This window comes from Phocoena phocoena, chromosome 3, assembly GCF_963924675.1.
Source record: "Phocoena phocoena chromosome 3, mPhoPho1.1, whole genome shotgun sequence".
In the NCBI taxonomy this organism is placed as follows: Eukaryota; Metazoa; Chordata; class Mammalia; order Artiodactyla; family Phocoenidae; genus Phocoena; species Phocoena phocoena.
The window spans coordinates 64,679,288-64,696,319 of record NC_089221.1 but is presented as its reverse complement, the minus strand read 5'-3'; the positions used below and the strand labels follow the sequence as shown (position 1 = coordinate 64,696,319).

Here is a 17,032-nt window from a genome sequence, read left to right as displayed (position 1 = left end):
GCAACTACAAATGCATTTAGGCTACTAATGGTACTTGGCTCTTCTGGAAAGAAAAAAAAAATGGGCAAATACACGTGTTTTAAATTATTTACTTCAATTGTAATAACTTTATTATACTTTACCTTCATTCTTTCTTTCTTTCTTTCCTTCCTTCCTCCCCTCCTTTAGACAATGAATCACCCCAAATTGAGGAGGTGGTCTCTGAGAGCAAGATTTATGATTTTTCCCCCTTTACCTCTTTTTGTGAACGTGTATGTGTATGCTTCTGTGTAAGATTTTCTCTGTATAGCTTTGCTTCCAACATTTGTCCTAAGGTTCTATCCGTCCCTTTTTTTTTTCTAAATATTTTTTAATTCAATAACTATATTATACTTTATTTTATTTTTACTGTATCTTCTTTCTTTTTTCCTTCTTTCCCTCCTTCCTTCCTTCCTTCCTCCCTCCCTCCCTCCCTCCTTTCTTTCCTTCTTTGCTTCTTTCTTCCTTCCTTCCTTTCCTCCTTTCCTTCTTTCTTTCCTCATACTTCTACTAATTCTCTCTACATTTTCTCCTTTTTTCCCTCCTTCCTTCCTTCCTTCCTCCCTCCCTCCCTCCCTCCTTTCTTTCCTTCTTTGCTTCTTTCTTCCTTCCTTCCTTTCCTCCTTTCCTTCTTTCTTTCCTTATACTTCTACTAATTCTCTCTACATTTTCTCCCTCTTTCCCGCCTTCCTTCCTTCCTTCCTCCCTCCCTCCCTCCCTCCTTTCTTTCCTTCTTTGCTTCTTTCTTCCTTCCTTCCTTCCTTTCCTCCTTTCCTTCTTTCTTTCCTCATACTTCTACTAATTCTCTCTACTTTTTCTCCCTTTTATTCTGAGCCGTGTGGATGAAAGGCTCTTGGTGCTCCAGCCCAGGAGTCAGGGCTCTGCCTCTGAGGTAGGAGAGCCAACTTCAGGACACTGGTCAACAAGAGACCTCCCAGCTCCACATAATATTAAACGGTGGAAATCTCCCAGAGACCTCCATCTTAACACCAGCACCCAGCTTCACTCAACGACCAGCAAGCCACAGTGCTGGACAACCTATGCCAAACAACTAGCAAAACAGGAACACAACCCCACCCATTAGCAGAGAGGCTGCCAAAAATCCTAAGGCCACAGACACCCCAAAACACACCACCAGACGTGAACCTGCCCACTAGAGAGACAAGATCCAGCCTCATCCAGCACAACACAGGCACTAGTGCCCTCCACCAGGAAGCCTACACAACCCACTGAAACAACCTTAGCCACTGGAGACAGACATCAAAAACAACGGGAACTACGAACGTGCAGCCTGCAAAAAGGAGACCCCAAACACAGGAAGATAAGCAAAATGAGAAGACAGAAAAACACACAGCAGATGAAGGAGCAAGATAAAAACCCACCAGACCTAACAAATGAAGAGGAAATAGGCAATCTACCTGAAAAAGAATTCAGAATAATGATAGTAAGGATGATCCGAAATCTTGGAAGTAGAATGGACAAAATGCAAGAAACAGTTAACAAGGACCTAGAAGACATAAAGATGAAACAAGCAACGATGAACAACGCAATAAATGAAATTAAAAGTACTCTAGATAGGATCAATAGCAGAATAACTGAGGCAGAAGAACGGATAAGTGACCTGGAAGATAAAGTAGTGGAAATAACTACTGCAGAGCAGAATAAAGAAAAAAGAACGAAAAGAACTGAGGACAGTCTCAGAGACCTCTGGGACAACATTAAACGCACCAACATTCGAATTATAGGGGTTCCAGAAGAAGAAGAAAAAAAGAAAGGGACTGAGAAAATATTTGAAGAGATTATAGTTGAAAACTTCCCTAATATGGGAAAGGAAATAGTTAATCAAGTCCAGGAAGCACAGAGAGTCCCATACAGGATAAATCCAAGGAGAAATACGCCAAGACACATATTAATCAAACTGTCAAAAATTAAATACAAAGAAAGCATATTAAAAGCAGCAAGGGAAAAACAACAAATAACACACAAGGGAATCCCCTTAAGGTTAACAGCTGATCTCTCAGCAGAAACCCTACAAGCCAGAAGGGAGTGGCAGGACATACTGAAAGTGATGAAGGAGAAAAACCTGCAACCAAGACTACTTTACCCAGCAAGGATCTCATTCAGATTTGACGGAGAAATTAAAACCTTTACAGACAAGCAAAAGCTGAGAGAGTTCAGCACCACCAAACCAGCTTTACAACAAATGCTAAAGGAACTTCTCTAGGCAAGAAACACAAGAGAAGGAAACGACCTATAATAACAAACCCAAAACAATAGAGAAAATGGGAAAAGGAACATACATATCGATAATTACCTTAAATGTAAATGGACTAAATGCTCCCACCAAAAGACACAGATTGGCTGAATGGATACAAAAACAAGACCCTTATATGTGCTGTCTACAAGAGACCCACTTCAGACCTAGAGACACATACAGACTGAAAGTAAGGGGATGGAAAAAGATATTCCATGCAAATGGAAACCAAAAGAAAGCTGGAGTAGCAATTCTCATATCAGACAAAATAGACTTTAAAATAAGGACTATTAAAAGGGACAAAGAAGGACACTACATAATGATCAAGGGATCGATCCAAGAAGAAGATATAACAATTGTAAATATTTATGCACCCAGCATAGGAGCACCTCAATACATAAGGCAAATACTAACAGCCATAAAAGGGGAGATCGACAGTAACACATTCATAGTAGGAGACTTTAACACCCCACTTTCACCCATGGACAGATCATCCAAAACGAAAATAAATAAGGAAACACAAGCTTTAAATGATACATTAAACAAGATGGACTTAATTGATATTTATAGGACACTCCATCCAAAAACAACAGAATACACATTTTTCTCAAGTGCTCATGGAACATTCTCCAGGATAGATCATATCTTGGGTCACAAATCAAGCCTTGGTAAATTTAAGAAAACTGAAATTGTATCAAGTATCTTTTCTGACCACAACGCCATGAGACTAGATATCAATTACAGGAAAAGACCTGTAAAAAATACAAACACATGGAGGCTAAACAATACACTACTTAATAATGAAGTGATCACTGAAGAAATCAAAGAGGAAATAAAAAAATACCTAGAAACAAATGACAATGGAGACACAATGACCCAAAACCTATGGGATGCAGCAAAAGCAGTTCTAAGGGGGAAGTTTATAGCAATACAAGCCCACCTTAAGAAGCAGGAAACATCTTGAATAAACAACCTAACCTTGCACCTCAAGCAATTAGAGAAAGAAGAACAAAAAAACCCCAAAGCTAGCAGAAGGAAAGAAATCATAAAAATCAGATCAGCAATAAATGAAAAAGAAATGAAGGAAACGATAGCAAAGATCAATAAAACTAAAAGCTGGTTCTTTGAGAAGATAAACAAAATAGATAAACCACTAGCCAGACTCATCAAGAAAAAAAAGGAGAAGACTCAAATCAATAGAATTAGAAATGAAAAAGGAGAAGTAACAACTGACACTGCAGAAATAAAAAAAATCATGAGAGATTACTACAAGCAACTCTATGCCAATAAAATGGACAATCTGGAAGAAATGGACAAATTCTTAGAAATGCACAACCTGACAAGACTGAATCAGGAAGAAATAGAAAATATGAACAGACCAATCACAAGCACTGAAATTGAAACTGTGATTAAAAATCTTCCAACAAACAAAAGCCCAGGACCAGATGGCTTCACAGGTGAATTCTATCAAACGTTTAGAGAAGAGCTAACACCTATCCTTCTCAAACTCTTCCAAAATATAGCAGAGGGAGGAACACTCCCAAATTCCTTCTACGAGGCCACCATCACCTTGATACCAAAACCAGACAAGGATGTCACAAAGAAAGAAAACTACAGGCCAATATCACTGATGAACATAGATGCAAAAATCCTCAACAAAATACTAGCAAACAGAATCCAACAGCATATTAAAAGGATCATACACCATGATCAAGTGGGGTTTATTCCAGGAATGCAAGGATTCTTCAATATACGCAAATCTATCAATGTGATGAACCATATTAACAAATTGAAGGAGAAAAACCATATGATCATCTCAATAGATGCAGAGAAAGCTTTCGACAAAATTCAACACCCATTTATGATAAAAACCCTCCAGAATGTAGGCATAGAGGGAACTTTCCTCAACATAATAAAGGCCATATATGACAACCCCACAGCAAACATCATCCTCAATGGTGAAAAACTGAAAGCATTTCTACTAAGATCAGGAACAAGACAAGGTTGCCCACTCTCACCACTCTTATTCAACATAGTTTTGGAAGTTTTAGCCACAGCAATCAGAGAAGAAAAGGAAATAAAAGGAATCCAAATCGGAAAAGAAGAAGTAAAGCTGTCACTGTTTGCAGATGACATGATACTATACATAGAGAATCCTAAAGATGCTACCAGAAAACTACTAGAGCTAATCAATGAATTTGGTAAAGTAGCAGGATACAAAATTAATGCACAGAAATCTCTGGCATTCCTATATACTAATGATGAAAAATCTGAAAGTGAAATCAAGAAAACACTCCCATTTACCATTGCAACAAAAAGAATAAAATATCTAGGAATAAACCTACCTAAGGAGATGAAAGACCTGTATGTAGAAAACTATAAGACACTGATGAAAGAAATTAAAGATGATACAAATAGATGGAGAGATATACCATGTTCTTGGATGGGAAGAATCAACATTGTGAAAATGACTCTACTACCCAAAGCAATCTACAGATTCAATGCAATCCCTATCAAACTACCACTGGCATTTTTCACAGAACTAGAACAAAAAATTTCGCAATTTGTATGGAAACACAAAAGACCCCGAATAGCCAAAGCAATCTTGAGAATGAAAAAAGGAGCTGGAGGAATCAGGCTCCCTGACTTCAGACTATACTACAAAGCAACAGTAATCAAGACAGTATGGTACTGGCACAAAAAACAGAAAGATAGATCAGTGGAACAGGATAGAAAGCCCAGAGATAAACCCACGCACATATGGACACCTTATCTTTGATAAAGGAGGCAGGAATGTACAGTGGAGAAAGGACAGCCTCTTCAATAAATGGTGCTGGGAAAACTGGACAGGTACATGTAAAAGTATGAGATTAGATCACTCCCTAACACCATACACAAAAATAAGCTCAAAACGGATTAAAGACCTAAATGTAAGGCCAGAAACTATCAAACTCTTAGAGGAAAACATAGGAAGAACACTCTATGACATAAATCACAGCAAGATCCTTTCTGACCCACCTCCTAGAGTAATGGAAATAAAAACAAAAATAAACAAATGGAACCTAATGAAACTTCAAAGCTTTTGCACAGCAAAGGAAACCATAATCAAGACCAAAAGACAACCCTCAGAATGGGAGAAAACATTTGCAAATGAAGCAACTGACAAAGGATTAATCTCCAAAATTTACAAGCAGCTCATGCAGTTCAATAACAAAAAAACAAAAAACCCCATCCAAAAATGGGCAGAAGACCTAAATAGACATTTCTCCAAAGAAGATATACAGAATGCCAAAAAACACATGAAAGAATGCTCAACATCATTAATCATTAGAGAAATGCAAATCAAAACTACAATGAGATATCATCTCACACCAGTCAGAATGGCCATCATCAAAAAATCTAGAAACAATAAATGCTGGAGAGGGTGTGGAGAAAAGGGGACACTCTTGCACTGCTGGTAGGAATGTGAATTGGTTCAGCCACTATGGAGAACAGTATGGAGGTTCCTTAAAAAACTACAAATAGAATTACCATATGACCCAGCAATCCCACTACTGGGCATATACCCTGAGAAAACCAAATTTCAAAGAGTCATGTACCAAAATGTTCATTGCAGCTCTATTAACAATAGCCCGGAGATGGAAACAACCTAAGCGCCCATCATCGGATGAATGGATAAAGAAGATGTGGCACATCTACACAATGGAATATTATTCAGCCTTAAAAAGAAATGAAATTGAGCTATTTGTAATGAGATGGATAGACCTAGAGTCTGTCATACAGAGTGAAGTAAGTCAGAAAGAAAAAGACAAATACCGTATGCTAACACATATATATGGAATTTAAGGGAAAAAAATGTCATGAAGAACCTAGGGGTAAGACAGGAATAAAGACGCAGACCTACTGGAGAACAGACTTGAGGATATGGGGAGGGGGAAGGGTGAGTTTTGTCAGGGCGAGAGAGAGTCATGGACATATACACACTAACAAACGTAGTAAGGTAGATAGCTAGGGGGAAGCAGCCGCATGGCACAGGGATATTAGCTCGGTGCCTTGTGACAGCCTGGAGGGGTGGGATTGGGAGAGTGGGAGGGAGGGAGACGCAAGAGGGAAGACATATGGGAACATATGTATATGTATAGCTGATTCACTTTGTTATAAAGCAGAAACTAACACACTATTGTAAAGCAATTATACCCCAATAAAGATGTTTAAAAGAAAAAAAAAATTATTTACTTCATTTTAACTCCCAGGTAAAAAGGAATAGAAGTGGTCACAACGATTGTATCTGGAAATGACCCAAGGGCTCTACGTGGCCAACTTGATACTTCTTTCACCTTTGAAGACCTGACTTTTCTTTCTACAGTGAGTCAGTCTGCATTAGTCCTAAGTCTGAGCAAAACTCTCAGCCAGAGACACTGAGAGTGAAGACAGCTGAACGGTGTGCCTGGATCATGATGGTGGCAAGCTGCACTGGGGCCCACCGTGGAGAGCAGCATTTGGTCGCCAACCCTGTGCATCTCAGAGAAATATTTTGCAGGGGAGGAAAGAAAAGGAAATGAAATCTTTTGCAAATAACACCTACTCTCAACCCTGACCTGACATTAATCCATTTTCATCTTTGAATTAGAGGAAGAGAAAAAGAAACAGAACAAGGAAAGATGGAAGAGAAGAAGAGATAATAATGAAGAATGTTACAATACAGAACACTGGTTAAAGGTTCTGGAGTCAGAGAGACCTCAGTTTGATCCCAGTCCTACCATTTAACAACTTTGTGTTAGACTTGGCCACTCTGCTTAAGCATCATGAATCTTCGTTTTCTCATCTGTAAAACGGAATTAATAATACCCTACTGGGTAGTTGTGAGGGATAAAAAAAGAAAGATAAGTATGTAAAGCATTTAGCATGCTGCTTGCCACAGAGCAAGGTGGTCAATATACAGTAGCTGAAGAAAGAAGAGGGGAGAGGATAGGAGGGGAGAGGAAAAAAGTCTCCAGGGCTCAAAGAACAGCCTAAACTCGGGACACCTTACGTGCTTTATAGTCGATCTGAAAACATTTCCTAATGACTACATAATTAGCACTGTGCTTCATTCAGCAATGAATGTGTCCTCACCCTCCTCCTCCCATGGTACATACAGTCCAGCCCAGGAAACAGAAATCACACACGTGAAATATGTAAAAATTAACCTCCGTTGTACTAAGTTGTTAAATATTCCACATGTAGTAAAGCAAGCGCTAAGGCCACTTGGAGCGTGGGGCCAGTGAGCACTGGCTTGCGGGGGGCAAGTGTCCGGGAGTGGGTGTCAGAGACAGACGTGAAGAGACTTATAGGAGAAGGTGGGGGAGGCATGTCTGGCAAAGAAAAAGCCTGAGTTTTGCCACTGAAACACTGAGGATGCAAGCAGGGAGTCATGGAGTGAGGAGAGCCTGGGTTAGGGCAGGGAGAGGCAAAAAGCAGCAAGTTTGGGAGCCATTCAAAGCAAAAATGGACAGGACTTTGGAATTGAATATGAAAAATAAAAAAGAGGGGTCTGCCTGCATCTCTTTTGGATTCTTCATTCTCGTTTGAGGCCAAGAGTGCTCATTTCCACCTTCCTGGTATTTTTTAGGAGGAAGACAAAGCACACTCTTCTCTTTGCCTAGATGGCGGTTGGTGTCCCCTTTCTCGATAACCAGGCTGCACAGGGCAAGGTTTACAAATGCAGGCTCAGCTGGGTCCGTATCCCAGCTCTGCCACTCACTAGCTGTGTGGTCTCAGGCAAGCAAGCTAAGCTCCCAGGCCTCAGTTTCCTTATCTGTGAAAGAGAGGGTAATTCTGATACATCTCTCACAGACTGTTGAGAGTATAAGTGAATCAAAACATTTAACATTTTCATCCTCATTTGTCAGAGGATAAAGCTGAGGCACAGGGCTTCCCTGGTGGCACAGTGGTTGAGAGTCCGCCTGCCGATGCAGGGGACACGGGTTCGTGCCCCGGTCCGGGAAGACCCCACATGCTGCGGAGCGGCTGGGCCCGTGAGCCATGGCCGCTGAGCCTGTGCTCCGCAACGAGAGAGGCCGCAACAGTGAGAGGCCCGCGTACCTCAAAAAAAAAAAAACATTTAACAAATTCCTTAATTCAGGAAAACTTAGAACAGTGCCTGGCACAGAGGCACAAATCCTATGTTCAGTAATTATCATTATTATTGTTTTATCGTTTACCTTAATCTTTAGCCAGAATATATCCACAAGAAGTGCAAAGAATCATCTCACACATGACTAAGGAGGAGGAACCAAGGGGAAACCCATCTTGGAATTGCAAGTTCATCCAAAACTACCGCTGATGGTGAAACCCCCAGGCAAGACTCAGACAATCCACTGTCACATAGAGGATTTGTGCACATACCTGGCTTGGTGAATGGCCTCCATCCACTCTTTACCGTCCTGCTCCTCCTCACAGCGCAGCTCTAGTGGTTTCTGACCTTCGTGGCCAAAAAGAACAGTAAAGTAATACTGGAAAGAAAAACAAACAAAGTAATGTTTTATTTTTCAGGCATTACAGCATAACAACATGACATTTCCCTACAAAGGCTATCTGTTTACAAAATGCAGCAGCATTACATAAATCGTATTTCAAAGTGTAATGACACTCCCAGCCCACTTGGCAATGACCTTCTACCTAGAAGATACCATAGGATGCATCTTAACATCCCTCAGTAAGATTCAACTCACAATATCTCAGATACAGAAAAGGTATTTGATAAAATTCTACACAAACACACGATTAGAATTCTTTGCAAACTCCAAAGTGAAATTTCTGAACCTGATAAAGGATATCAAGCAGAAACTTACTACAAACATTTTAGCTAATGGTGAACTATTACAAGCAACCCTTCTAAAATCAAAAATAAGAAAAAATGGCGATTATCACCACTTGTATTTACGAATTCTGTCTGGAGGGCAGCACTGAAAAATAAAGGAAAAAAGAAATGGAAAACAAGGGGGAAAAGTCATTTTGCACAGATGATGTGTCTACATTAAAAATTCATTGAAAAACTATTAAATAAGAACATCCCTCAAAATTGTTAAATATAAAATCAATACACGAAAATTTATTGCACTTTGATACAATATCAACAAATAGGAAACAATTTTGAAAACACAGCATTTGCAATAGCAAAGAAATATAAATGACGAACCTAAGAAAATAAGTTTATCACCTCTAAAGAGTAAATTAATCTATAATTTCAATGTATTCTAATAAAATTACCAATAGGTTTTCTTTGGGTGGAATTTGACAAAAGTGAATCTAGAATCTGAGCTAGGGACAGGAGAAGCTGTCACTTTAAACCAGTCTATTTGAGGCTAGACATATTAATACCAAACTGAGACTGTCTGGGAAGGAAATATAACTGGAGAACTTTTGATTTTATGAGAATTATCAGCAAATACACTGGGCCTGCTCAAGACTTCATCCTGGGGCACAAAAAGGACCAGCCCCACATAGCTGCTCTGAGACAGAAAACCAAAGAAAAAACCTGAGTTTTTTCTGTTTTCCCAACTTCCCACCCTACCCCCAAATTTCTCTTTATTCAATGTGACTGTTACATACTCCTTTTCTTCAAATGAATTAAAAACCTTCAGGACAAAAGCTGTTAGTCTATAAAAAACATTGAATCACTATGATATACACCAAAACTAACATAATATTGTAAATCAACCATAACTTCAATTAAAAAAACCTTCAGGACAATAATCCTAGAGATAAATTCTTAAAGATCCTAGAATTTTTGGCACATTTTTACAAAAAAGGAAAAAAACTGGCTAAGAGACCTCGTGTTACTTGTGCATAAACCATCAGCCAACAGAGGACATGTCTGTGAGATAATCCACCGCACTTCCCCAAGGACAGTCCTTAGCCCCATAAATGACAAGCTGTCTTTAATTCTTAAACCTCTCGAACAGCCAGAGGACTAAATGCTATGAACTAGGGGGAAATAATCTGATGAAAAGGCCACTAAGAACGGGAAGAATTGACTTTAGCACTGTATTCAGTAAAGCTCCATTTAAATTTGAGAGGAAAGGAGTTGAAACTCAACAAAATAACAGATCAGTGGCTTAAAGGGCAATCCTATAAGTGATGGCATTTCAGCAACAGCTGGTTACCAGCCAAAGGCCAGATGCCCCGTCCAGGAAGAGGAAACATTTAATGAACCTGATATTGAAAGGCTGCAACCAGCACCTCAACAGCAGCTGCTGCTCGGGAACCCAATTAAAAGCCACCTTTAAAAGACAGCAAGGTAATTATATTAGCAGAGTACATCCAAAGGTTAGACTATGTCTCAGGCGTGACAATGATGGAAAAAGTTTTGAGAAGTACAGGTTACGTTTCCAGGAGTTCAAATTCAGCTCAACCACAAATACTCAAACACTGCCTCTACATGTACCTGCAAATTATTCAACTTAAACCATTCATCAAAAAGTTTTCTTTGTGTATTCTGGCCTCATTCTGATATGAACTCAGTATACCATGGATCTATGTGTCAGACCTGGGGCTTTAGGGGTCCCCTTGGGGATCAAAAGCATCAGTAGACACCCTTGATGGTACTCTGTGACCTCTGACCTGCCCCACTGCAGGAAACTAGGAGGGGAAGTTCCAAAGTACTGGGTCATCGTGAAGTGCAAGGAAGAATTAAAACAGTGATGACCTTGTTTATGTCTTTAAATTCAACATCTACAATGGCAGTGAGCGTCCCTTCTTTTTCTCCTTGGATAGGTTCACCTATTCCCAAATATATTTCTCCAGGCAGATGCTCTCCCAGTGCCCGCCCCCATATTTGTGCCATTAGCCAGCATTTCAATCAAGTCTAAACCTGAACTCACTCATTACCTTCCCTCCCTCCCTCCTACCTCCTAATGCTCCTCCTTGTACCTGCTGCCCTCGCAGCTATTCCTTCTCCACTTGTGTTTTCTCTGTCAAGTACGTCTTTGTCCAACAATTGTCCCAGCTAGGAACCCCAAAGCCACCCTCAACTTCTCCCTCTTATCACCCACATTGGGTGTCACCAATGCTCCCTCCTAAGACTCTCTTCTGGCTTTTATTATCCCTCACCTAGATTACTGTAACAGCTTTATCACAGATGAAAACGACAGATATGACAACTTTGAAATACTTTCCAACTGAGACTGCTTTATCTTATAGCCGGTCTCTCTCCTTCGTTACATCTCAGCTGCTATTAGAGCCCAAAGTGGGAGGTTAATGGCCTCTCTGGAAGTAGGACTGGATGACCTAGGGGAGGTCCCAGTGAGTTGCGAACACAAGAAGAAATGTGGAAGAGAAGTAGTGGTGGATGTGGGTAAGAAAGTGGAAGGCAGCAGAGACACATATGGTACAGCTTCTCCCCACTTGAGCCTAAAATCTCAGAGAAGGTTGAGGACCTAGAAGGGTTGATGACAAAGCCAAAAGCCGAGGAACTTCCATACCACTTTCCTTTTGGAGCAACAGAGGATGTCATCTCACACGATGTTCTCTTGCCCCACTCCCACCCTCACGACAACGTGGGGTGGTGACCCCATGGGTAATGACCGTATCATGTAAATCAGTAAAACTGTGTCACAGCGGTTAGGTAAAGACAGGGCCTAAGTTTTGAGTTTAGCTATACAGAGCCCCCCGAGTATTCAAGTGGTGTGATGTCCCTGAGGGTACCATGGAGGGCTGTAGAGGGAAGGGGGCTATCAGACCTCACGGGGCGGGGGGGTGGGCTATGCAGCCCCAGTAAGAGCCAAGGTGTGGCCGTGTAAGCAAAACGGACACCTGGACCCTGACTGACCTGAGAGAGCATGGACCGCAAGTTACAGCAGCCATACACTTTAGCAACAGATGACCAAGGCAGAGCCAGAACAACACCAGACCCCAGTCAGCACCAGCAAGGACCGCCCCTCAACCTCTGATAAACACCCACATCAACTGGCCCCATTCTCCATTTTTAACCTCATTTCTGCCTCTTTCCTACAAAGTACACCACACTCCAGCCAATCAACCCATCACTCCCCCAAGAAGACAGACAAGCTGTTTCCTCAGCCTCATGCTACTGACAGAGTATGGTCTCCAGAGTCACCAAACCTGGGTGCGAATCCTGACTCCTCCAAGTGGTAACTCTGAGACCTTGGGCAGGTCATGCAACCTTTCTGAGACTGAGTTTCCCCTGGTCAATGAGAGGATAGAGAGGAAAGAGACCTTACAGGATTGATTAGCTGACATGCAGTGCCTGCACCCAGAAGGCACTTAACAAATGTTAATTCCCTTCCGTCTCAGTGCATCTCTGTCTTGACTTTCTTCATCTCCAGTCCCTTCTCCACCTACACACTCTTATTGAACTTTCATGACTCATGTCACAAACCATCAATTCTGCTAAGAATCTCTCCCAGGCACCTTCTGGCAAAAAGAAGTCCCTCTCTCCTCTGGCAATAACCCCATGCACATTGTTCTCACATCACCTTAGAGTCGTCCATGCATGTGTCTCTCTTCCTTGCAGGACTTGTCCCTTTGCACCCTTGATCATAGCACTGTGCTGGGCACACACAAATCCCTCAATAATGTTTGGTGAATAAATGATCATCATCAGTAAAGAAACATGAGGTATAGTTAACCTAATAAATTTGCTTCAAACAGCCACACATGACAATTTCATGACTATATAATCACATCCAGGTAGACATCCAGAGAAAAGATTCAGAAAGACCCCGAAAGCTACCAAATACATATTTTTATAAGACAGAAAACAGAACATTATGATGTTCTTTACAACCCCCTAGACAAGCAATAAGAACAGATACTGTAGGTTGGCAGATTCACCAAAGGGTCTTACCTCTTACCTACAATAACCATAAAATGCCAGAAAGACAACATAATGAACAGATCTATGAAATTTAAATGTTCAGGGTCTCATCGGTATCTATTGAAGCTTTATATGAATTTTCATTTTTCAATTGTCTGGTTTTTATTATAATGGGTTTGCTGCTGTTTATGCTATGTGTTTTTGCAGAAAGAACAAATGTAACCCAGTATGAGAACACAAGCTCACTTAAAACTCTGGTCCTCAGGCTTCTGCAAGTTAACAAGTTTATAGCTAAAACAGTGGCGGTTGCTGGAGGATGGGATTATAGGACCACTTCCACATTCTACATTTCTGTATTGTTTGAATCATTTACCATAAAGACATAAAGCTATGTAGCCAACAAAAACATGCTCGTTCCATTTTCAAATTGAGTCATTTATAATAAACACATATAACTATATAATCAGCGATAAAGATAGTATCCGTTTTCAAAACTATGTCTAGGTCTTTATAATACTACTTATATACCCAGAAAAAGTAAATGATGTTGGTCAAATCAATGACTGTTCAAAAGAAGATTAAAAACCACTGTGGGTTTTCTTAAAGTATTTGGCAGAAAAATAATCTCTTTTTAAAAAAAACTGCTGTGCCACATGTATTATCATTTTGATGGTACTTCAGGGTTTTAAATTATTACGTACGTTGTTGACATTTTTCAGTTTCAGATTAAGAGAACTAAAACCAACGCTCTCTGCAGGCTTTGAGGCAGAAAATCCTCCTCGAATCCTCTTCCCACACTTGGCTCCTGTCTGGGAGGGATGGGAGGCCCTACAGAACTTGCTATGGTCTCCTCTCCAGAGGCCACATTTCTGACCCTGCGAGTCAGACACTAGATGGGATTAAAAAAAAAAAAGATGGATACCTTCCAAATGTTCCCAGCTTGGTGACTTACACACATGGGGCTAATGATCATGAGAACAGAGCAGCCTGGAGTGGCAGTGCCTCTGGGACCACAGCATGGCTCTAAAGCCAGGAGGAGCTCTCAAACTCCACCCGGGCCTTGGGGTCTGGCCTTCCTAGTCCCCAGGAATGTGAATAACGCTACCAAGTGGCCCTCTGCAGCCTGGAGCACATTCCTCCTGCAGCAGCCCCATGCGTTGCTATGACCATCCACGTCAGTCAGAAGGGAGACTCCAAGTGTCCCTGGATGTGGAGATGGATGAAAACCATGGACAGCACTTCTCCAGTCTAGGTGCATCTCCCAAGCAATAACAAACTCTGTGCTCATGTTAATCTTGCTATGATTCATTACCTCCTGCTCTTTCTCCCTTCTTCCCTTTCTTCTTCTTTCTGTAACTGCTTGTAGAGTGGAAATGAAATGCATTTTAAACATTTGATACATTTGACGAAACTGAGCTTTATGTGCCCTTATACTAATTTTCACTCCTTGGGGTTTAACTTCACCCAAACTGATAACTAGCTTTACCATTCACAGGAACTTCAATTAATGTTCCTAGTATGTGACTGGCCCTCTGTAAGAGAAAAGTATCCCACCCCTGAGCCCTAGAGGCAGAGACAGATCGCTCTAAATCTGATTTGCTGCCACTGACCTGGCAGTGTGTGAGAGAGAGATAAGAGAAGACAGATTGAAAATAACATTCAGGTGGGCATAAAAAAAGGGGAAATATGTCATGTTTTTTGATACCATCCCCTCCCCTCCTCCTCCTGGCATTCCTACTCTTTTGTATTTCCTGCCATTAAAAGGTTACTTGCAAGGGACTTCTCTGCCCACTGTACCTGGTCACCACTGTGCCAGCTGATGGGGCACACACTGAAGAAGAAAAGCCTAAAGCATTATATCCTGGACCCAGCACCATTGGTCTCTGGAAGAGAAATCATTTCACTCTCCTGCCTCAGGCACTGTTTTTATATAGTGGGATAATTTCTTGACCACAACTCTATCTCATGGGTACTTTTAGCTCCAAAGAAGACTCTGTGTAAATTAAAGGAGACCGTATTTTCCAACTACTTCATAGACTCCATCTTTTCATATCATGGTTACATGCTGAAGCTCATTCTTTTTTTTTTTTTTTTTTTTAATTCATTGGTTTATCTATTTATTTATTTGGTCCTCGTTGATATGTGCAGGATTTCTCTAGTTGTGGTGGTGTGCGGGCTTCTCATTGTGGTGACCTCTCCTGTTGTGGAGCACAGACTCTAGGCATGCAGGCTTCAGTAGTTGTGGCTCACGGGCTCTAGAGCGCAGGCTCAGTAGTTGTGGTGCGCGGGCTTAGTTGCTCCGCGGCATGTGGGATCCTCCCGGACCAGGGATCGAACCTGTGTCCCCTGCATTGGCAGGCAGATTCCCAACCACTGCGCTACCAAGGAAGTCCCTGAAGCTCATTCTTTATTGTTAAAACATATGTCAAATCTCCCAACTACTTCCTCCTACTACTTCAAATCTCCTCCTACTTCCTTCCTTTGTTCCTTCTTAAGAACAAAGACTTAAGGTGCTGAAGGCTTTCTCCCTCCCCACTGGTTCACTATCTTTTCAACTCTGAGATTCAGAGGTCTTGCCATGGGCATTTTCATTTCAGTACAAGCCGACTTCACAGATTCATGTCGCACCTGAGCAAGCAGTGTGGTTCCACAGAAGGTGCCCGAGGCTAGCAGGAGGGACATCAGGATACTGAGTGTGAACCCTGGCAAATTCCTCTTGTGCTGTTTGTTCTTGGGCGAAGTGAAGACAAGGCCACCTCTCCTACTAACCCCAAGGTGAAGATAAAATGCAATAACACACATCAAAGTGTCTTGAAAAGCATGAATTGTGTCTTGTCATTCCTGTGGTGGTAGAACTGTCACATCTCACCGGGAAAGCAGTCACCTCGAGTCTGCCTCGGACACCGCACTTATTCCAGCTCTGCAAAACTGGGTAATTTAAGTGTTCCTCCTGCCTTCTCCCCACTGCTTTCCTCAGATAATAGTGCATGGGGAAAAAAAAACGATGTATTAAAATTATAAACCAGCACACTGGGTACCTGGTAATTAAGAAGAGATCATACTGTTTTTATTATGGGGGTTGTTGGTTGTTTTGTTCTTGTGGATTTTTTTGTGTGTGTGGTTGTTTGACAGTCACGATGAAAAGGTTTCTAATTTTCCCAAAGGCTTAGAGAAGAGCTGCATTTTGAATTTTCAATAACATGCAAGAATTTGCTAAATGATTTGTCCCAACAGAAGCCAACACACAGGCTTTAAACTATGAATAGAGCAGAGTATTAGCATGCATAAAATCCACACTATGCTACAATATCAGCATTTAAGAACTGCCTCAGAATGTATTCTTCTATTAAACATATTTAAATGGACAGGAATTGAACTTAGAATCCAGCTTAAGGAGTAAGAGTTTGACTGCCTCCTACTGTGGTTTTCTACCACAACAGGAAAAATACATTGTGTCTGGCTTCCAAATTTCAGAGAGAAGTGAGTCAAATTAAACTGTGCCAAGGGGTCAGAAAGCCTGTCATTTTAAGAATGGCTAAAAGAACTTGATATATTTGGATGCACTTCAAATCTTTGAAAGATCATCATATAAAAATTGCAACAGAGAAACTTTCAGCAACCAAGGGATCTGAGCTCCCATAAATCACCAGTTATGCTGAAATTTATGAAAAAGGAAGCATGATACATGGTGGCTTAAGTCATCATCCCTGACTCACAGGAAAAGGCAATGATTCCTCTTCATGTTTTGTTACATTCTCACTTAAGTGCATTTCTCTTATATTACCACTCCAGAGGGGACAGATGTTATTGACGATAACATTTGATCTTTGTGACTGGCTTCACCCCATCCCCAGTCCTCCTGTTTACTTACTATCTTTAAAGAGAGACATCTAACTCATGTCTGCCTAGAGCCACTGACTGAGCACACTTGTGAATTCAGT

General features: G+C 41.1%; 1 protein-coding gene across 1 annotated transcript in view; it reads right to left on the bottom strand.

The window, feature by feature from the left end:
- Window positions 1–17,032, bottom strand: part of RASGRF2 (Ras protein specific guanine nucleotide releasing factor 2) — a 234,112-nt gene that overhangs the window by 163,948 nt on the left and 53,132 nt on the right. The window contains exon 2 of the mRNA XM_065874125.1: window positions 8,660–8,766. Coding sequence (XP_065730197.1) covers window positions 8,660–8,766 — 107 coding nt within the window. The remainder of the gene's footprint in view (window positions 1–8,659; window positions 8,767–17,032) is intronic.